This window comes from Hirundo rustica, chromosome 4 (genome assembly GCF_015227805.2).
Source record: "Hirundo rustica isolate bHirRus1 chromosome 4, bHirRus1.pri.v3, whole genome shotgun sequence".
NCBI classification, from domain to species: Eukaryota; Metazoa; Chordata; class Aves; order Passeriformes; family Hirundinidae; genus Hirundo; species Hirundo rustica.
In genome coordinates, this window is record NC_053453.1 from 1673606 (window position 1) to 1695974 (window position 22369).

Consider the following 22369-nt stretch of genomic DNA (forward strand, 5'->3'; position numbering starts at 1 on the left):
CCATATTCATCTTATGGATTGTTTTACCATGGATGGTATGTTTTACATATTTATATTCTCACTTCTTTCTCTAAACCAGGTTTTTTTTTCCCCAATATTTACATGAAATAACGTTTAAATGTAAAAACATCTGAAACTTTTGACTGCTTGTTGTCTGATTCCAACTGCCTGATAGCTGATTTTGGTGCTGTTCTTGAACAATGTATGACCACATTTGGGTCTGATTGCAAAATGTCTTTTACTCGTTTCAGACTGTGGAGGGAAGAAATCCTAATGTGAACTTTGAGATAAATTATTTATTCACACATCCTTACACGGTACAGATGGGCTGCTCTATATAAAGTGAAAGTCTGTGCTTATTTTGGGGATTAGAGCTGGAGAATGAATCTTAAATTGTATTTTAATGGCATCAACTCTCTAACAGTATATGAATTACAGCTTCTATTTAACGGGACTTGGAATAATTAATAAAATCATGATTTAGACCCACCTTGGAATATATTTCCAGAATTCTGCACTGATTCCACTTTACTCCTCCTTTTACTCAGCCCAGCTATTGTTCCTCACTTTGGTTTTGGAACATTTTGAAATGTTTTGTCTGAAAAGCATTTTCATTTCAGAAAGTTCATTTAGAAAATTGATTATCATTGATTTACGACAGAATTTGCAGTGTCTGCAATAGTAACTGTGAGCAGTTAATGTGTCAGAACTGCAGTCTTAGGTTGATACTCAAGGGAACATAAAATGAGAGGTTGGATGCAAAAACTTGAGCTTGACAGTGGTGACAGGTAATAAATGATAATTAAGAGAAGAATTCTGAATAATAAATAAGAGAAATCCACAGGACTTCAATGGACCAGTGGGTGATAACTTGAATTTTGCCTTTTCTCTGCTTATTCTGGACAAGCTCAGCAAATGTTTCACATTTTTTTTCTGATTTCCCAAGAAAATGAGAAAAATTTTTAATGTTACGGCTTTGAGAAGAGGCATTGGGGAAATAAGTGAATTTCCTTCTCCCATCAGAGAACAGAGTGGAATTTATCCACTCCATCCATTAACTCTGTCCTTGGGTACAAAGCCGTTCGTTTGTTGGGCTCCCTGATGCTGATGGCGCTCAGTAAATCTGTTTTCAGAGTTCGCTTTCTGAAAAGTGCAGGCAAAGTAAAAAGTATTTTGAGGCAGCAAAAAGAACAACTTCTATCATCAGCATAATGATAAAATTTTAGATACTGCCAACCTCATCAAGAGTGCTGGATTCCTCCACTAAAATATACAAACCACTGCTTCGGAGGCAAGTGATGGATGTGATTTCCCATGGAAATTGAACGTTCCTGAATAATGAGTTGCCTTTTTTCCCCCCTCCTGAAAATCAGAGAAATTTCAATCTTTTTATTTTGCTAATCATTTAGCTCAGGCTAATTATATTTGGGCGGGGGTTCAGTTTCTTGCTTGTTGGCAAGTGTTTTCCCAGCTTCCACTTTTTAAATATGATTTGGCTTGGGGCAAATATTAATTATATGTAGAGTGAGGTGTTTTTGCAAACTGCTGTGCATGGTGGTGCCTCCAATAGTGCAGGAAGTGTATTTTGTTCAAGTCTTCAGTATGTTCATCCCTGGAATTTTGTTGGTGTGCCAGAAATCTGTCCCTGTGCAGTTTGCTCGTGACTGTCCTGTGACGTGCTGTGATTCCAGGATTTGTTTCTTAGAGGAAAACTCCTGCTGTAAGGAGGAATTTTAAGGCAGGAGAAAGCTTAAAAATAGACTTTGGTTTGCTTTGATGGCCCTTCAGTAATTCTGCTGCCAGCTCTGCTCTAGAAGTGTTTAAGGTATGACAGAGGAGGAGAGGAGAAGGCTCCAGGGGGAGCTTCCAGAACATCCCAGGGCCTACAGGGGCTCCAGGAGAGCTGCAGAGGGACTGGGGACAAGGCCTGGAGGGAGAGGACACAGGGAATGGCTTCAGATTGGAAAAGGGGAGATTTGGATGGGATCTTGGGAAGGAATTCCTGCCTGGGCTGGAATTGCCAGAGCAGCTGTGGCTGTCCCTGGATCCCTGGAATGTCCAAGGCCACATTGGACATTGGGGCTTGGAGCAGCCTGGGACTGTGGAAGGTGTCCCTGCCATGGGTGGGGTTGAACTGGATGAGCTTTAAGCTGCTTCCCACCCAAACCATTCCAGGATTCTCTGGTGGATTTTTGATTGCTGAGTCTTTTTTCTGTGTCTCTGCCATCCCATCACCTGTGACCCAACTGTCAAACTTGGGTAGCTTTTCTTTTGAGAAGCACGAGAAAAATCCTTCCCTTGAGTAGGCAAGAGCTCATCCAGCGTTCCCTGAGGAGGAATTATTGGATTCTATTCTCTGTGGCTCACTGGGCTCCAGATTTTTGTGACATTTTATCTGTCATCAGCTGGACAACTGATTGCAACCTCTGTTTGTGGCATCCTCATCTCTTTGGAGGAATCTTTCAAAACTGTAAATCAGCTTGGACTCTGCCCTGGCGCACAGAGTTGCTCTGTGGCAGGTTATTGAAACTGTAACCATTAGGTTTTTTTATTTGTCGTTTTGTTGTTGTGCTTCAAGGAGAGTCTGGAGATAACTGCTCATCACTCTGGGGTTTCATTGATGCTTTTGAGCACTTCTCCCCAACCTTTTTTTTGTCCTGTCTCAGCAGTTCATTGCATAAATGATGAGCTCTTAGTAAACCTGGAGTAAAGAGTTGTTGCAGAACAAATTCACCAGTGAAATGTAAAGTGAGAGCAGAATGAAGAAGAGTATTGGACAAGAAGCCTTTGGGAAACTGCAAGCCAAAATTGTTATATTAAAATCAATACTGGGGCTTGACCTTTCTGTGCTAGTGGATACTTTAAAACTTCCTATTGATTTCTGTTGTAATGACATGTTTATTCCACTTTCCTGGCACAGGTGTGGAGAACAAGGGGGAAAAGAAAATCATGGATTTCTTTACAATGTTCATTTTATTATTCAGTGAGGTAGAGGTATGAGGAGCATCTTAATATATCTTCAGTTCATAGTCCTCCTTAATGATTATTTTTTTCCCCAAGTAACCAGCTATGTTGAATTGGGAAACCTGCTTTTTCTTGTAGGATTGTCTTCAGGGGGAACAAAAAGCTCCTTTTAAGGAAATAGTTGTTAGTTTGTCTTCTGCCACAGGGACCTGTTGGTATTGTTTGGATTAAGTGGGAAAACAACCTGGAAAACTCCATTTTCTCTGCTGCTGACAGTCAAAGGAAAAGCTGGGAATACTCTGAAGCAGTAAAAGTGATTGTAATTCTTTTGACCTGGGATAGCTCAAAAATAAGAATTTAATATTTCCTGACAAGAGAAGCTGCACTGGCTTGTAAAACCAGAGATCCCAATTGATAATCACATTTAGGAGGACGAGGTGATTTTGTAGGGGCAACTGATTTTATAAAAAATTAAAATAAACCCTTTTCCTTGGGGTGCCAAAGGGCCCCTTCAGCCTCAGGGCTGTGGAGGCTTCTTCCTTCCCAGCCAATCCATCTCCCCAACATTTTCCCCCCTCTCTCAGCAGACATTTCCCTTGTTTGATCTCACGCTCAGCAAAAGATTTAGCAGTGAATTTGTTCCTCAGCAGCCATAATATTCCCGAGGTCTGTAGGATTACGGGATAATTCTGCTGTGTCACTGGAAGAGAGGGAATGAGGAGGGTCAGGCTGGGGCAGGGCTGTCCCTCTGCGGGTGAGGGAAGAAGCCAGGATTAAGTGTGAAGGAATTTGGGATTTAAACAGAGCTTTAACTCTGAAGAAGGTACAGTAAGCAGGTGAGCTGTTGTAGCTGGTGCCTTTTTGGGCAGGGAAGTTTAGTGTGGGATTTTTACCTGCAAAATGCCGAGGAAGCGTAAAAATGTTTATGAAGTTGGGAAGTATCAAGCTGCCTTAGAAGCCTGTTCAAGTTTTATTGTTTTCAGTGAAAGAAGGTATTGTTTTCTAAAGAAAAAAAGGTATTTGACAGTGGCAGAGTTACTTTCCAAGGTTTCCTGCTCTGATTCTCCATTAATGCCATTATGTCTGGCTCTCAGGATATGGAGAGATGAATCTTGGAGATGGGAGGTGGAAATTGGAGAAAGCAAAGCTATAATTCACTCCTGCCTGTATAAACCCCAATTTTCAAGGGATTATTTTTCACTTGGATTTTAAAACCTGCCATCTCAGCTGACAACTTGGATACCAAGCTTCATCTTGATCAGTTTATTTCTAGGAGAGATGCAAAAATGACTTGGAGCCAGTGAGAGAGCATCCACAAAAATAATCCTGCTTCACAGTTTCAGGTTCAGGTAGGAGAGAGGAAAACTATTCCCCCCCTGGCAATTTTAAACAAACCTTTGCTTTCAAACTGCTGAGCTCTTTCATTTTGAAAAGCAGCAAAGGAGCAGCAGAGAAACACTTAATAATAATAATAATGATACTAATAAAAATTTTTTTAACTGCCACTTAGTTTTAACGGGTAATTAAGGTTGTCGTAATTCCAGGACTGCTTTTGCAGATCCCAAGGGGAAGGACTTTAGGTTGGAAAGTAATTTCAAGTGGGGTTACGCGGCTAGCTAAACACACACAAATTATCTAAAGCAGTTTTACAATTCTGACTCGGGTTCTCTGCATGCCTCTGGCATAAAGGTGGGAATTTGCTCATCTATTTTGTCTCCATATAATGCTGATCTAAATGCACACACTTTAAAAGCAGTGGCTTGATGAAGTGTAATTAAAAATCCCCTTGAACAACCAATGCCCCCCCTTCCTACTCACCTCTCTTCCTTCCAACATCAAACACTGCCTCAAAAACATCCCCCAGCTCAGGAATCTCCAAGAAAACTCAACCACTGACAAGAGTCACTGTCCTTGTTGCCCTGACTGTTCACAAACTGTCCATGGAAGTGCTGTTGATAAATTGAATTAATTGGAGTAAGTTGAGTAGATGACTGAGTTTTGAAATGAGCGTCTCAGATCTTCTGATCAAGGACTGGCACGGAAAATCACGTGGCCTTTAGCAGGGATTTCTGCACTAATGGATGTCAGGCTGGGGTTGGAAGGCAGCTGGGAAAGGGGAAAGGGACAATGAAGGTGTTTTGTTGGATGGTGTGGCTTGGATGGAGCGTTTGGGTGATGTGACAAGTCTGGTGTTTGAAACAGGCGTAACAGCGATGGTTATGTGGGACGAGGTGGAAAATACTCTTAAAATTGTATTTTCAGTGTTTTCTTGGGTTTGAGAACAGACATCATGGAATCATAGAATCACGGGATGGTTTGGGTTGGGAGGGACCTTCAAGATCTTCACATTTGAGAGTGGCAGGGACACCTTCCACTATCCCAGGTTGCTCCAAACCCCAGTGTCCAACCTGGTCTTGGGCACTTCCAGGGATCCAGGGACAGCCACAGCTTCTCTGGGCTCCCTGTGCCAGGGCCTGTGACCCTCCCAACCAGGAATGGGAGAAGAGATACCAATAGTTTTTGATTTAAACACAGCAGATGGAAGAGCTTCAGCTCCAGGGAACTGCACTGAGTAAGGACAGACTGAGCTCCTGAGCTCTGGCACACAGGGAATGGCATTCCCTGAAAAAAGGCTCTGATTTCACACTGGGGCTCTTCTTTTCTTCCAAAACAACTTTGATTTTCTTCCTAAAGAATCCCAGGATGGGTTGGGTTGGAAGGGGGCTTAAAGCTCATCTCATTCCACCCCTGCCACGGGCGGGGACACCTCCCACTGTCCCAGGCTGCTCCAGCCCCAGTGTCCAACCTGGCCTTGGACATTCCAGGGATCCAGGGGCAGCCACAGCTGCTCTGGCAATTCCAGCCCAGGCAGGAATTCCTTCCCAAGATCCCATCCAGCCCTGCCCTCTGGCAGTGGGAGCCATTCCCTGTGTCCTGTCCCTCCAGGCCTTGTCCCCAGCCCCTCTGCAGCTCTCCTGGAGCCCCTGTAGGCCCTGGAATGCACTGGAAGCTCTCCCTGGATCCATCTCCTCTCCAGGTGAGCACCCCCAGCTCTCCCAGCCTGGATCTCTGGGAACTGAGGGGCTCCAGCCCTGGAGCAGCTCCATGGATTCCTCTGGATTTGCTCCAGCAGCTCCATGTTCTGCTCTTGAGGGTCCCAGAGCTGGGCACAGAGCTCCAGGTAGGAGTTTAGCCTAAAGAAAGATCAGAACCCCCTGATCCCTTGCTCTCCTTGTCACTGCCATGGAACTCTTGTGGGAGTTGTGTGACAGTGTGGGATGGACCGAAGACAAGGGAGGAGTTACGGGGATGGGAAAAGGTCAGCAGCAGCTCAGGGATCAGTGCTAGAATCACTTCACTGTTCTCAGTACGGTGTGTAATGAATCAAGGGCTAATTTATATGCATGTATGGCAAATGTTAAGAAGGAGCAGTCACCCTGAGGAAGAAGTGGGTATGGAATAAAGCAATGGAGTTCTCATTAAATTTAATAATGTGGAGTTCAAGCATAATTGCTCAGAAGTGTGATCCCTTCCCTCTTCTGCCTGCGCCAGAGTCATGAGAACTCTTGGTCAGTTGTGATGGATTTGTCAGAGAGTTTTAATGATGCTGGTTCTGGTGGGTGAAGTGGGGCCATTTTGGGCCCCTATTGTCACATTTGACTGGATTTGCACTAAGGTCTCATAAAATGATGATAAATCTGGGTTTTATGAGCTGCGTGATCCTTTTTGAGTTCATATTCCCATGGTTTTGAAGCTTCAGCATTTTGGGTTTGGATTTGGAATCTTGAAATCGTGGAATCTTTTAGGTTGGAAATTCCTTTCAGATGGAGTCCAACCATTAATCCAGCACTGCCAGGCCACCACTAAACCACGTCCCCAAGTGCCACATCTTTTAAGTTGTTTAAATCTCTTCAGGCATGGGGACTCCAACCCTGCCTGGGCATCTGTGCCAGGACTGGGCAACCCTTTCCATGGGGAAATTTTCCCAAAATCCAAGCTAAACCTCCCCTGGCACAACTTGACGCTGTTCCCTCTCCTTCTGTCCCTGTTCCCTGGGATTAGATCCCAAATCCCCCCCTGGCTGTCCCCCCTCCTGTCAGGGAGTTGTGCAGAGCCACAGGGTTTCCCCTGAGCCTCCTTTTCTCCAGGCTGAGCAATAGGAGCGCCAAAAATTTGAAGGCAAAGTGTCCTTTTGACACCATGGCTTTCACATGCAGAAAAATGATATTTTCTGTTAATATTTGCCTGATCTGAAAGGTTTAAAAGTGAAATTTTAGAACAGTTGTTAAGAATGTGGTTGCTACTATTGTTAGGAACAGCTCCTGTCACTTGTGCTGTGCAAAGTCTTATGTGAGTGGAGAATAATGTTTTTAATGAGTGAACAGTAGTAGAAATTTCAGATTTGAAAACTTTTTTGTGTTTTCTGAGGCTTGACCTTTCAGATAATTTGTTTCCCTGTCTCTGTCCTTAGTTATGTGTTTGTAAAATGAGATGAACTTGAGGTAATTTTTCCGACTTTGCAGACAGGTGAAATGGAGTCGGGGAAATCTCCATTTCACACCTCTCAGAGCTCAGCTCAGCTTGGAGATGTTTTCCTGACGTCTCTCACATCCTTTCAAATCCCTCGTCAGCTCCGGTGATTTCCAGCCATGGCTTTCCATGGCACATCCCGTGTTCCGCTCATGAAATATTGAAACTCAGCACTCACAAACATTATTCGCTCATTAATATTGCAACGTGGCCCTAAACACGTTGCTTGAAACATTTTGGGATCTTCTCTGAGTCCGTCAGGAGGAATTAAGGAACTTGTTGAGGTCCAAGACGGCAGAAAACCTCATGAATCCTCCTCATGTTTTATCTTATCTTCAGTTGGAGTAACTTTTTGGGTTCCATATTGAATGATAGCTCATTAAAACTTTCTCTAATTCATAGAGAACAGGATGATTTTCCTGACAGTGGACTTTGGAACAGAGAATATTTTGATTTTTGCTTGGTTGGGAGTAATGAAAAATGACACAGTTCATGCTTTGGGCTTGAGTGAGTTTATCGCAGAACGCCGCAGATCCATCAGATCGTGTAGCTTGGAGACCGTAATAAAGATAAAACAACTGGCAAGTAATCACTGCCCCGAAAAAATAGCAAAAAGGAAATGCTTAGGCTTTGATAGCATAATAAATTTCCAGTATCTGAAAATAAGGTCTGGAAATGACAAATCACTGTATTTCTCTAAGAGTATTGTTTGCCAGTTTTGGATTTCTGGGGATTCTTGATTTATGTAGAATAAACTGTGAAGTGGCCATCAAAGCACAAAACTAATATTTTTCAGCTTTTCTCAGTGTGTTGCTGTTGTCTCTGAATTAATAGGTGCTTTTTCCTTAATTAACATCTGCAGGTGTTTTTCAAGAACAACAGAAATGGATATTTTGAAGTAAACAAAAGAGGGAGTTCTTGCGGATTTAGAATTAAATTACTCATCTTGTTATCGTGGCTAACAGGGGTCATGCTGGGCATGAGGAGAGTCCTGGGCCATAAATCCACATGGCAAAATTAACAATTTGCTTTTCTTGAACTTAATTAAAAACTAGATGTGAAAAGGATGGAAACTACTTGGAGTGCGGCAAAGTTTTTCCAGTCTGTTTTTTTAGAGTGTATTTTTGTATTTCTTGTAACACAGAAAACTCCTTGGACCTCAGAAATGCTTTCTTGTTTGAGTCTTAAATTTCTATTTCTGAGTTTTAAATTCTAATTTCTATTGGAAAGTGGAGCCATTTCTATATTTGGCTTCTCTTATCTTGTTGGACTTGATGTGACGGTTGTCAGTTATTAATTTTAGGTCATTACTTAATTGAGAAATTATTTTTCCTCTTGTTTTGGTTTGTGTTATTACTTGATTTTAAGAGATGTGGGTTAAGCATTTCAGTCTGTCTTAGATAATGATCTGAAACATTTGATAAATTCACATTTGGTAAATTCTCCTTTGCTTAATCTTGCATGTAGGACGTTCATAGTTCAAAAGCTGTACGATAACAAATGCCTCTAAAATCCCACGTTCCCTGCTCTCCCAGAAAGAAAAGAGAGGAATAGAAAGATGGAAGGCAGAAGTAGAAGTGTTATTTTGGTGAAGTATTTTCCCTTTGGTCTGAAGCTCTGCTGGAGAGGAGGTTGGAATGGATGGTTTGATAACATCTATTTGATTTCTGTACTTCCTGCCCACAGCTCAAAAAATCGAAATTAACAATAACTGGCTATTTATTTATTTATATTTTAAATATGTTTTTATATTTATATTTTTATATTTATATGTATTTTTTATATCTGGGAGTGTCTTCCAGAATTCTTTTTGCTTGTTGTTGTGTGATTGCTCCTCGAGGTGATGTGGAGGCTTTTGTGTTCAGTGTGAGCCAAATCTGATTTAGAGGTGGAATGTACTGCAAACATTATTTTGATTAAAGTGACTTCAGGACTAAAACGGTCAAAAATTTGTCTTACAGTGGAGCGAGCTTAAATATGACAATGTGATAACAAAAATACTCAAATTCTTGTTATGCCCCTCTGACGGGAATAAATCTTCTGAGATCCCTAAATCCTGGGTGATTGGTTTATCAGGATTTACCCATCCTCTTAAAAAAACATACAGATATATAAATTTTCTTCATAGCATTAAGTTGAGAGCATCGAAGTTCTCAACGACAGTGCTGGGGAAAGGCAGGAATTGTTGCTTTTTTTTTGTACTGCTTCTGTGCTATAAAGCAGTTGAGAAATGAAATATTGTGAAGTGTTAACGCAGACTTTAACTGGAGCTGCTTCTTAATGCTTTATGTGTGTTTTCCAATAGCACCATGAGAAGTGATTGCCTTGCATGCCACACTTCATTAAATCAGCCGCTCCACACTTCTTAAAGCAGTATTTCATAATTGTTTAGAAGGGTTTTATTCAAAAAGATATCAATTGTGTGGGGAAAATGTATAGCCAGCAGCCTTTTCTGCTGCTTCAGCAGCTTTTTTAACATCCTTTCTGTATAAATGATCAGCGTAACACTCTGTTGTCTGGAGTTCTGTGCTCAAACACAAGAACCATTATCTTGAGCCTTTATCTCTGCTGTAATTAAAAATGTCACTTGAAAAATTCCTGTGGAATTCCTGGAGTAGTGACAAGTTGTGCTGTTTAACTCCTCAGGAATTGCAGAGGTGCCTCTCTCTATTTTATTATTTTATATCAGTCTTTTTTTTTACTTTTGCCTAGATAATAGTAAAATAATTTATTACTGTAGATCCAGCCGATGTTTGCCTTTATTCAGTGCATGCTGAATGCCAGGAAAATGAATTTGTAATGCCAAGGAAAAAACCTACTGGAGGTTGATGCAGGCGAATGTTTGCGATCAGCGGGATCTGCCGAGTGTTTGTTTCATTAAGCTCCTACAAGCCACCCAATTATGGAACTCAAATAAATGAAAATTACTTCAAAATCCTGCTTATTTTGTTAAAAACTCTGCTGAATTTCAATCAGTTGGGATGGGTGTCTAGGAATTTTGTTTTGTGAGTTAAAAGTGCCCTAAATGGAAGTTTGGTGGATGCTTGAGGAATCGAACTCGATGTGTTGTGTGATCCTGGTCACACAAATGAAGGCGAGAGTTGAGAAAAAAGACTCAAGATTTTTGCTTGAAGGTGCTGCCAGGAGCTGTTTTGGATGTAAAAAAGTTCCTTTTTTGCCTAAATTGTATAAAATTTGATAATGAAATGGTGTCATTTTCTTTTATGATAGAACACCCTGCAAGGAAAAGGAAAGGAAGGCAAAAACCAAACAGTAAAATGGGTTTTCTTTGACTGAGGTGACCTGAGTGTCTTGATCTAGATTTAGATCTAGATTTAAATGAGATATTAGGAAGAAGATCTAATTGGATGTAAAGAAGAATTAAATGTAAATATCTCAGTGTTGTGGGGTTGTTTCATTTTGGGGTTTTTTGGGTGTTTTTTGTTCATGAGGTTTTTTTCTTGTTTTTTTAATTTTTGGCGTTTATAATGTGGAAACTTTTGGCCGGATTTTTTGGTGGTTTGACATGTCAAGTATATTTCATATCTTTTCATTACTCTGTGTACAGCAGCATAAAGAAGAGACATTTTCAAGGCAAAACCACTTGCAGGAGGTCAAATCTAAGAAGGATCAGGAAGGATCTTCCTTCAGTCTCGGGAAACATTAAATGCTCTCTGTTGCTCACCAGAGAAAGGTGCTGAGACTACTATTTTGACACATTTTTCCTTTTTAGGCAAAACATGATTTCTCCAATCCAAAAGACAACCAGCATGTTTTGACTGTGCTGTATGAGGTATTGTTATGATTGTATGAAGGATTTGTTATATCAATCCTGCTGGAGTAATTTGGGGGACCTTGGGAAATCACTTAATGGAATTTGGTCCATGTCTGCATAATCTGCCTTTTTTATGGTGGTTTTTTTTTTTTCCCCCTCTTATTTTTTTTTTCCTGGAGTAATTGAAGATGCAGCTTAATAAACTTTTATAAAGATTCCCAGTTGGTTGCTGTGTTTCAGAGGGTTTGGAGCTGAGCACTGAAGTAATACATCTTGTAATTGTCTTTTTTCCTCCCTACCTCACTTAAATGTATTCCCTGGGGAAGAATCTAATGTACTCTAATGCTGGTACCTTTTACAAAGTGACCCGACTCATTAGGATTTGTTCTCCAGAGCTCCCTTGACAACAGATAAATGCACTGAGAATATTGAAGCTTCCTCTCCATCACTCTTTCAAAAAAAAAAAAAAAAAATCTATTTGAAACCCAGTGTTTCATAGCTCCATTACTGCTCTGAGTTCCGTGCTCGGTGTCACAACACACGAGTTTCATTCACCGAGCGATTTCTGAGTGTTTCCATGAAAATGAGACATGGTGTGCTTGTCTCAAGTGCTCCATTGAAGGGTTCAAATCTATTTACGGCTTGTGACATGTAAATATTGAGAATTTTCTGGGCCTGGAGTTGCCTTTATTACCTCTGTTGCAACAAGTTCAATAACTATTTTCTCTCCTCCTCTCAAATTGCTGGGAAAGGTTGATTATGGTTCTTCGATCTTTGTGGAGCTTGGGAAATGGATGAAGTCCTTGGGTTTATGGTGTGTTTAGAGGGAGGAAAGCACTTTCTCAGTGCAGGAAAGCTTTTAGGTGGAAATTGAGTGCCTGCTGGCTGGTGGGAAAAGGATTTTCCTGGAAAAATGGTTCCATAAAACCAGACAAAAACCCAGCCAACCAACAGAATTCTCTGCGTCTTACTTAAAAATATATTTCATTGAATCAGTTGTAATTTATGTGGTTTAATGAACAGTGGTGTGAAAACTTGTAACTTGTGCATATTCAGATTTATATACTTCAATTTGAAATAAACTTCCGGATTCTTTTAGTGAATATTTGTATTTAAACCTCTTAAGAAGCCAAGAGTAAAAAGCATTTCCGTGACGGCTTTTAAAGTGACTGCTCTACTCCGAAACCGCACTCGGAAAGTAGGTTTTGAAATTTCTCTCAGCCTCAATCTCCCTGCACCTCCTGTAGGTTGAAACAAGAGCAGATGTACGTGCGGGATGAGTTTGGCAAACTCCTGGAACGGGAGAGGATCTCCTCCAACGAGCACCTGACTCGAGCCATCCTTCGCGAGAGAGCCGCCACGGAGGAGGAGCGGCAGAAAGCTCAGCGCTTTGTGAGTCCTCAAACTTTTACACAAATCACAGATTTTCCAAGCAACTCTTTCCTCAGGCCGATTGGTAGAAGAGGAGAACAGATCTCATTATTTCTCTTTTTTTTGTGTGTGTCATTTTATTTTGGTCAAATATCCCTTTTTTAAGGGGTTCTGCTGCTTGTTTCCAACTTTGGAACCAGCTCAGTGAAAAATTCTGTTGAAAAGGATCATCTCTCATTAGAGCTGATGTATCAAACCTTCCTGACAAGGAAATTGGAACATATGTTTGGCTGTTTTCCTCAGAAAACTGACATTATACAGTTCAGTCCATTTTAAATGTCTGACAGATTTATAACTTCCTTTATCGAGTGTTTGCTCGCTTTAGTGAGTCTCTATTGACTCTTCTTTCTAACAATAATCATTATTGTCTGAGGTGGGAATATGCCTTAAAAATATAAATATACTTGAGCGTGAATACTAAAGAAATTGGTGTTTTGAAGGCGAAAAGTTAAAAATACTTAATGTCAGCATTGCTATGAAAATAAATGGGAATTACTTATGCCAGCAGCTACATAAGTATTTGTTGGGCCCTCTGAATCTGGAGTACAATCCAAGGTTTTTAAGGTTTATGGGTTGGTATCTTAGTAATCAATCACTTCAATATCAACAGCATCATCTGTGCTGTGGGAGTTAAAATTGATGTTCATGTTATTTTTCAAAATCCCAATTTAAAACCAAACCAATTCCCCCTCAGTGCTGGTATCTTTTCTGGCCATTTCTGGATCCTTTTCCACCTCTGTTGGTAACATTATTGTTGAAGAATAATTTCAGTGTTGTCAAGAAATGTTTAATATTTTGTCATTGTAAAACGTGGGAACAAAGGAGAATGGAAAGGATTTATGACCAAGGTACAGCCTTAGTTATATGCCTTAAATCCTTGGATTCTTAATATTGTGTGGGGACAGATAAGGGTTTTGTGGCCTGGAGCTAATGAGGAGCTGAAGATTTGTAATGGAGACTGTTTTGCATAATTACTGGGGGTTTGCATCTTTTTCTCCCTGTTGTGGTGATTTTGGGAAGCACAAGCTGGATTTCTCCTCAGCCAAATGCTCGAGAAATTCCTTGTTACAGATATGAAACTGCTTTATTTCGTTATTTTGCTGGTTAATTTTCACTTGCTTCAGAATATCAAAGCTAGCAGTTGTGTCGTCTCGGTTTTGATCAATTTTCCTGGTTCCATCTGTGAAATTTGGAAATACCTGGTGGTTCTTGGGTGCAGGTTTATCACCACTGCAGATTTGCCATATCCACTGTTAACTTGTTCATTCTTTGAAGTGCGTACTCTAAGCAAGAAGGTTTTGTCTGTTTCTTTCCTTAAATATGAAAATATGAGTAATTCTCACCCTCCTATAAGTCAGCTCCTTTATTTTTCCTGTAATTGACGAGATTTTATTTCTTTGGCTTCACTGCTTACCCTGTCTCCGCATTTATTTCGTGTTTCAAATCTGAATTCAAAATCTGTACCACAGGGAGATGTACTTCTGTGTATCCTTTGTCAGGTACTGTGAGGAATTCTGTGTTCTAGTAAACTGCTACAGCAGGTTTGTATTTTACGGAGCCCAGATTTGATTTGTCAGAGAAAAACAAAAGTGTTCCTGAAGTGTCAGTAGCAAAATAGATTCCTCTGCTTCTGCTAAATTGTTCAAATAGTACAAAGGAAAAGAAATTGTGATGAGAAAGAAGATTTTGAGTTTTCCTTTGTAAAGAGTGCTAATTCAGGTTTTAATAAATAGATGTAAAAGGAAGTCACATTTCCCATCCTTGAAGAATTTTAATGCCAGCTGCTGCTTATAATCTCAGGCCGAAGAAATCTGTAGTGTTAACATCCCCAAAAGTTAGAATTAGCTCTTTATAAAAATGAGGAGAAACAAAGGATGAAGTGATGTGTTAAGACCTGACGTGCTTTAGTGCTGTGACATGTCAGCTCCTGCAGAAACGTCTTTTGAGGCGACCCAAAGGTTTGCAAAGGAGTAATTGTGACATTTGTGCCAGCAAAAGTAGAAATTATTGTTCAGAGTGGAATTTCCAGACCTTGATCCAAACCCTGCAAATCCCTTGTGGCATCAGTGTGAGGATTTAATCAACTGTTGGTGCTTAACTCAGCAGAAATTAAGGCAGCTGCTGTTGAGTCCTTTAGCAGTCCTTTAAATGCCACTGGCTGGGAGTATTTTGGGCACAGCCTGGCTTTCCTTATCCCATGAATCTGGGGTTGTGTCTTGGAAAAGTGATGACCTCTGGGTGCTGGAGAGGTCTTGGATCTCCTCTGGCTTCTCCTTCATCTCTGGCTGTGGGATATTTGATCCTGGAATGAGCTGAACCTGGGGAAAGAATGAGGGTACGGAGGCCCTGACACAATTTTCCTAACGAAGCTGTGGCTGCTCCATCCCTGAAGTGTCCAAGGATGGGACTTGGAGCACCTTGGGGTAGGAGAAGGTGTTCCTGCCCGTGGCAGGGAGTGGAATGAGATGATTTTTCAGATCTCTTCCAACCCAAACCATTCTGTAATTCTGAGATTATTCTTTCCCCCCCACCCCCCCAATTTTCCCCCTCTCTTCAGGGCTGTTTCCTGGCTTTTTTTCAGGGCTCCCAGTACATCAGGGTTGAATGCAAGGGGTGCTTTGATGGTGAAGAATTTATTTTCTTTGCAGTTCTCCTTTTCTGTCGTGTCAGTGCAGATATGAACTGAGGCAAATACTTCACAAACCCATCCTGGAGCCCTTTCCAAATGCTGCCAATCTGCTTTATAATAACTCCAAACCCAGCTCCAATGAGGAAATTGCAGAGTGTGTGTGAAGGGCAGTTGTCAGGGGAGCAAAATGAGAACTGCTTGAACTGGCCTTGCCACCGAGCGAGGTGGTTTCGTACCTTTAGCTTTCCTCACTTTGGAGATGTGACATTTGCAAAGCATCTCAGTGTGATTTCACCAAAGGACAGAGTGCATCGTGTGCTCGAAGTCAAGAACTGCAGCTGGTTAAAAATACTGCTTTTCTCCACACACTCTTAGTGTATGGAGATGTATATGAGTATGTATATGATGTTTTTTCCTGCCCGTCCCTCTTGAAAAAGGGCTTCAGAATAAATCAAATCTTTTATTTCAGCCCAGCCATAAAGAATTTTGATGGTGCTGTGGTTCTCTGCAGCAAAGGGTGAAGCTGAAGGTCCTTACCATGACTCCAGGAATACTTTTATTCTATTTTATCACTTAGACCTGTTCTCTGCCATATTTATTATTGGAGTTTTTTGCTTCAAGTCGAAAAATTGAGTTGCCTGGTTGAGTTGGGCAGAGTCTTGTATAGAGTGGCTTTCAATGTGGTGGCTTTGCCATAAATAGTTTATTGATGTTCCATCGCTCGAGTCATTATGAAAGTCAGGGTGAGACAAGGAGAATATGGAGTAGAAAATCAATAGTTATCCAAAGTGCAGAGGACCTGTTGTATTTCCATCTCCTGATAATGACCTGGAGTTTACTGTGAACACATTTGCTCCTCTGTCTGGGCTGAAACGAGTTGTCATTAGGAGCCTGTATGTTAGAAAATGGTTTTATTGAGCTGCCAATGACATTAAAGTCTCATTTCCCTTTGAAGAGGCACAGAAATATTGTTCTGTTCATGGGCTGTAACCAGAACATTAAAATTTGATTATTGCTATCATTAGAAGTCTGTATCCATACTAATGCAATTATATCTATTTGCCCATGTGTTGTTCCAGGCTTTCATTGAAGCACCTGTTTGAGAGTGAAATCTGTTGGTGCTGAGGAATCTCATTGTTTTGTAAATTATTTTCTGCACAAGAAGTCCTATCAAAAAATTCTTCGCTCAAAAAAAAAATCAATGTGGTAGAAGTATCTTTATATTAAAAAGCACTTTTTTTTTGCACTTTAGGTCACTGTGATAATCAGATTATTGGAGATTTTTTTCCCTGGCAAAATCCTATCTGAGATGTGAAGTTCTTTTACTTCTCTGAGCCCTGAAATCAATAGACAAAATGCATTCCTGGCCATATCAGAGCTGAAGTGTGTTGAGTTATGTGAGGAGGAAATCTGACCTGTTGTCGTAATTGAATACAGGTAGTTAAAATGGAGTCCTCTGCTCCTCTGTGCCTGAACTGGTTTGGTGTTTTCCCCATCACCCTGGGGTGACTGGTCCCAGTCAGTGCTGGCCAATGGCCTCCCCTTTGGGGCTGCATTTATTTTTCCTGCCCTCAATTCATTAACTTTGTCATGAGGACGCTCCCTGTTTTCCATAAACAGATTAAATCCTGACCCTTCCTGCTCTTTCCAACCAGACCTGGACAAACCATATTTTAAGGGTGACTTCACTAGGAAATACCAGGGGGAAGAATTAAATGAGTAAAGGCATTAGTTCTTGGGAGAAAAGTCTGTTTACAAACCTGCAGTATTTATTACATACCTCATTTAGCTCATTCATCATTTTAATAGAAAAATGAATCTTTTTAGATGATTCTGAAATAATTTGAAGTAAACTACACAGCCTGAGGCAAAACAGGATTGCTTGGTGCAGGGAGGGCTTTTGGAGAAGTAAGCACGAGCAGAGACCATAATTCACAATTTATGGCAGTAAAAATACTAAAGGCTCATATTTGAATGTGAGATTTAAGGATTGGGATGCACATGTACAAAATTAAATCTACTGGCAGTTGTTTTGTGTCTTCTTCCCCAGTTTTATAATTTAGAAAGTAGAAATTTTTCATGAAACCTCATTGAAAATGAAGATTTGGGGAGTTTTCACTCATAAAATTTGATTTAGTCCAATGCACATGATTATTTTTGTGATGTTTTTATGGCTTGGAAGTAGCAGTTTTGTTGTAGCAAAAACTCTTTTTTCCTATGGGCAAGAGGAAACCTGGATTTGGTTGTTCCTTTCATAAAAGGCAGGAGGAAGAAGGTATTTTGGAATATTGAGGATAGGATCTATCTTTTTTGTTTCGTGTTATGTTTTGGGGGAAAGAACTTTGGTTGGTTTTTAGAGAAGGAAGTGGGATACAATGAACAAGACATTTATATTTGGAACATACACAATTCTCCTGCCCTGACTGCACTCATATTTCTTGGAATAAGCAGAATATTGCTCCTTTGGTTTATGTCTCTCCTAGCACACATCCCTTCTTCCTCTCCCCCTTTTTTTGGCATTTCTACTGCAGCACTGAAAGGTTTGGGATAGAAATTCAAGTCTTTGGGGTAGGTCTTTTAGGAGATCTTAAAGAGGTGATGTGAAACTACTGTGTGAGCAAGAAGCTCTTGCTAAGTAAATAAAGTTGCTAATTTTCTCCCCAGTAAGAAAAGGGGCTGCCTGTCACATATTTGCAAATCATGGGTGATCTTCTTACCTGGCCTTGGAGAAGTGAAGGCCCATTTGATATCTAAAATTAATAAGTGAACAGTTTTCCCTCCACCTTGATAGAGGAAAATGGTAAAAAGAATTCCAAATTGCCTGTGGGTGGTGCTGGAGCTGGAATCCCAGTATGATTTGTCACATAAACTGGCAAAAAAATGTTTTATTTCCTCTCTGAAATTGCCATGAAGGGCCTGGGAACCACAAGTTGCCTTTTCCTGGGTCTCTCTTCTGTCCCTTAACAATGTCTATGCTGACATTCAAAATATTTGTTTCAGTGGAACACAGAAATGATTTTCTCCTTCTTTCAGCATTTTACTTGGCAACATGTTATAGATGTCTTTTTTTATAATTTTTCTGTGTAACAGTTAATGGCTTTTTTTTTCCTCTGTGTCAAAGTTTGACAGACAGGAAAGCCACAGTAAAATGAGAATTTTGAAGGCAAGCAAACTACAGAGAAGGAGCATTTATTCTCTTTAAGCTTTCTTTTTGAATGGTGAATGTGTTTTGATAGTCAAGCAGCATTTAAAGCATGTTATTTTTTAATTCTTATACAGCAAACCCCAAGATATTTGACTGAAGCAGAATTAATCACTGTGTTATTTCGGCATTCAGATGAAGATCTAGTGCTTTACAAAGCCTGCTGCTCCATCAATTTGTTCTTTGGGTTGAATTCAAATTGAGTTCATTTTTATAGATTCACTGCATAATACTCTGCTCTCTCCTCCCTCATTCATTAACCAATTTGTTCGTGCTACTCCCTTTTTATTGAACGGTAACAGAATTGCCGTGCTATCTCCCCAAATGAATATCATCATTCCTTGTCATGCATGGGGAAAAACTAAAGCTAATAATCCCTTTTTCCATACACCTTCCCTCTTTCAGGGACAAGTCTCATTTCTGCCCTGGAGGTAGCACCAGAAGAACGTTTTAAATACCGTTCTTTGTGTATAAATATTCTGAGCCAGGCTCCCTTTTGATTACTTGTGGGCCTTTGGAGCGCGTACACGCTGCCAGTTGTGTGACGCGACAAAAACCACATCAAAGCCTTGTCAAGGCTTGTCCTTGTACATGACACGCTACAAATGCGCGCGAGGGATTAAAACGCGTTCGTTTGACACCAGGCTGGAAGCGCAACGCCGGCGAGGCTCCTCCACTCAACAAAACAATCGCCTGGGCCTCTCTCTACTCTTGACTTTTATTCGATATTTCTTTGGTCTCAGATGAAGCTGGTCTTGAGTAGGGATGCATTCACTTGTGTCTCTTTTGGTGCCTTGGGAAGGCTGACCTGGAACAGGGACTGGACAGAGTTAAGAGAATAAAGCAGGTATTTATTGAAAGGCCTCTAGGATACACCTTGGGCAGGACAAGAGCCTGGCCCGGGCTACACCCAAGGTGGACCCAAAATGGTCACAAAAATGGATGACTGGTCATGAAGTCTCACACTTTTGTAAGTTTTGGTCCATTTGCATATTTGGTTTAATTGTCCAATTACAGCTTCAGGTTATGAAGTCCCATCCTTCTTGTTTTCACTCTTCAGCCCACCATTGTTTGTGCTTTTGGGTCTGAAAACTTGTAACAGTTGTCCTTGGTTTCCATCTGGGAAGGGATTTGTTTTGTCTCCCTACCCTGTGAAGAGAGCTGAGTAACACTGAATGTAAGCTCAGAGCTGCACCCCTGGGCAGCACAGAACCTGATAAACGTGAAAGCTCAGACTTAAGGCATCACCTTTAGAGTGCTCTGGATGTCCTCATTTTGGGTTGAATTACCAGATGTAGGTGTTTTGGGGGACAGAGGGATGGAAATCAGGCAGTTTGTTTCACTGCTGTTTTCAGGAGTGGCTGAGGACACTTGGTTTGCTCAGCTTGGGGAAGAGCCTGAGGGAAGTCCTTTTTAGATGTAATTTTAAGTTTTTAGGGGTTTTTTAATATCTTTTTTAATATCTTTTTATATCAGTGGCTGTCTGGAATATATTGAGGTGCTCAAGTGTTGTAGCAATAGGTGCCATTTATAGCTAAAGCAGTACACAAATCGATTAAAAAGGATATCTCAGGGAGAGGATGAGGACAAAAAGTGGAATGCTGTGGTGATGTCTGTAGATTTTGGGGGGGTTTTATACAAAGTTTAAGAAATTTTTCAGTCCTATCTGTTCTGTGGTAGCTGTATCACGATGTGCCTGGAGGAAAAACTGCTTTGCCTCTTTTTTTTTTAAAGAAGGGAAGAGTTTGATGTAAGGCTTAATAAATTGGGGATGTTAAAACACCCTTTTAGTTCAGTAATAAGAATGATTCTCCTGAAAGCCCATTCCTCTTAAGGCTGAGGGTCTTTAATTGCACTCAGCCCTGCAAAGTGCAGGGGGACTTTGGAGCTGGAAATTCAACCTCCTGCCAGGAATTTGGAGTTTGTGTGTACAGTTGGGTGTTTGGGGAATCTGACACCTTGCTCCAGATGGAAGACAAAAATAAACTTTGAATAATGTAAATAATATAAAGATTTAAAGACAAAGAGGCACCTTCCACTTCACACAAGACCTGATTTCAAAAAGTAGCCAAAAAAATCTTTAATTTTGAAAGCAGAAATTGGTTTCAGCTGTCAGTGCTGTAAAAAATTTCACACAGGAGTGATATGGGAGAAGTTTGTCAATGTAAATTTGGGGTGGCTGAGGCAAAATAATGATAATATTTCTTGATAATATTTCTTGTCTCATTGCTTTCAGCAATTTAGTTGACTTTGGAAAATCCACCCCTCTGATAACATAATAAAATACTGCAGTGTCTTTTTTTTAAGAGATATTTGAATTCAAATCACGCTTATAAATAAATAAATAAACCTCGTTACTCCTCATTTTCCTAATTATCATGCAGATAAACAGTAGGAATCAGGACATTAGGATAAGTAAGTGGCTTATGATTTTGCTTCAGAGGAAGAAAGTCTTGCTGTTCCCCCTTTTCCCCCCTTGGGCCATGCCGGAGTAATAAATGAGCAAATCCAGAGTAGTTTCTGATGGATGCTTAATGGGGCTGTGCTGGAGCCAAGGGCTGGTTTCTGCAGCAGCTGTCACAATTCCGAGTCATTAACACACCTTGAGTGCTTGCATGCCAAAATCAGGGCATTTCAAATCCATAAAGGCACAATGCCACAACTTTGAGAAAGGACCTTGGGGTACAAGTGAGCATTTGGGGCTCAGGGAAGTGTTTGAGTGTGGAGCATGAAGTGGATGAGTGTGAATTAACACAATTAAAGTAATTTTGGAGGTTACAGGTTGACTTTCAAAGTCTATTTATGTCTTTAAACCTGAAGAACCCTATGAGGGACTTCTGCACCCTTTTGCTGCGTGATTCCTGCCTTTGGAGACAGAAAGCCGTTTGGAAATCTTCTGAGAGGGAAGAGAATTATTGTGTGCAGTAATAACGAGTAATTTCCAGTGCTTAAAACAACTGAAATATTAAAATATCCCAAATACTCAGGTCATGCCAGCAGACTCACAGCAATGGCTTCATGCACATAATATTTTGGAGTGAGGAAATTCTTCTGTGGAATAACTATCAGGTTTTCCTGTAGTGCTCTGGAAAGATTTTTAATTAGTGGAGGTTGTTTCTGCCTTCATAAAGGGACCTCTAAGAAGTGCTCAGAGAAAGAGGTCAGCTGGCTCTTTGTTTTACATCGTAGTAACTCATGTCATATTTTAATTTTCCTGCTCACTTTTATCTGCTTGTTTGAAGCATGAGAAAAAACCCCAAACCCTTGTAGTTATTCCTTTTCAAAGTAATGATGTAGGAAGGAGATACTGAACTTGAGCAAATCGTTCTTTGAACCCACTACCTGTGAGTGAGCAGCACAAAAATAGCAACTTTTGATAGGTCTGGAAAATTAATTTTAAATTCTTCTGCCAACAGACTTGACCTTGAGGAAAATAAGGGGATATTGACCCTCAGCACATCTGCAGGTGACACCCAGCTGACAGAGAGTAGGTTTGGATTGGAGATTATGGAAAAATTTTTCCCTGTGAGGGTGAATTGGATGTGGAATATCATGGGAAAAGCTGTTTGTAATTATCTGTTCAGAGTGCTGGCAGTCCGGTGCCTAAGAATGGGTAAAGATGATAAATAAGTGAGATTTAAAGATTACAGAAATACAAAGTTCAGAACTGAAGTTCACCAGAGAAGAACTATCACCTAAAATAACTCCTGAAATCATTATTTTTTTAGTGTTTTGTTGTTTTGGTATTGCTTTGCTTGATAGTAATTTTTTTCTGTTTTAAAAAACAAATTTTCCTTCATCTTTCCAAAGTTCACATAAGTTCTTATCACATTTTAGA

General features: G+C 40.5%; 1 protein-coding gene across 4 annotated transcripts in view; it reads left to right on the top strand.

The window, feature by feature from the left end:
- Positions 1-22369, top strand: part of CHCHD3 (coiled-coil-helix-coiled-coil-helix domain containing 3) — a 123441-nt gene that overhangs the window by 21872 nt on the left and 79200 nt on the right. For all 4 annotated transcript variants that reach the window (XM_040062652.1, XM_040062654.1, XM_040062653.1 and 1 more), the window contains exon 4: positions 12517-12661. In XM_040062652.1, coding sequence (XP_039918586.1) covers positions 12517-12661 — 145 coding nt within the window. The remainder of the gene's footprint in view (positions 1-12516; positions 12662-22369) is intronic.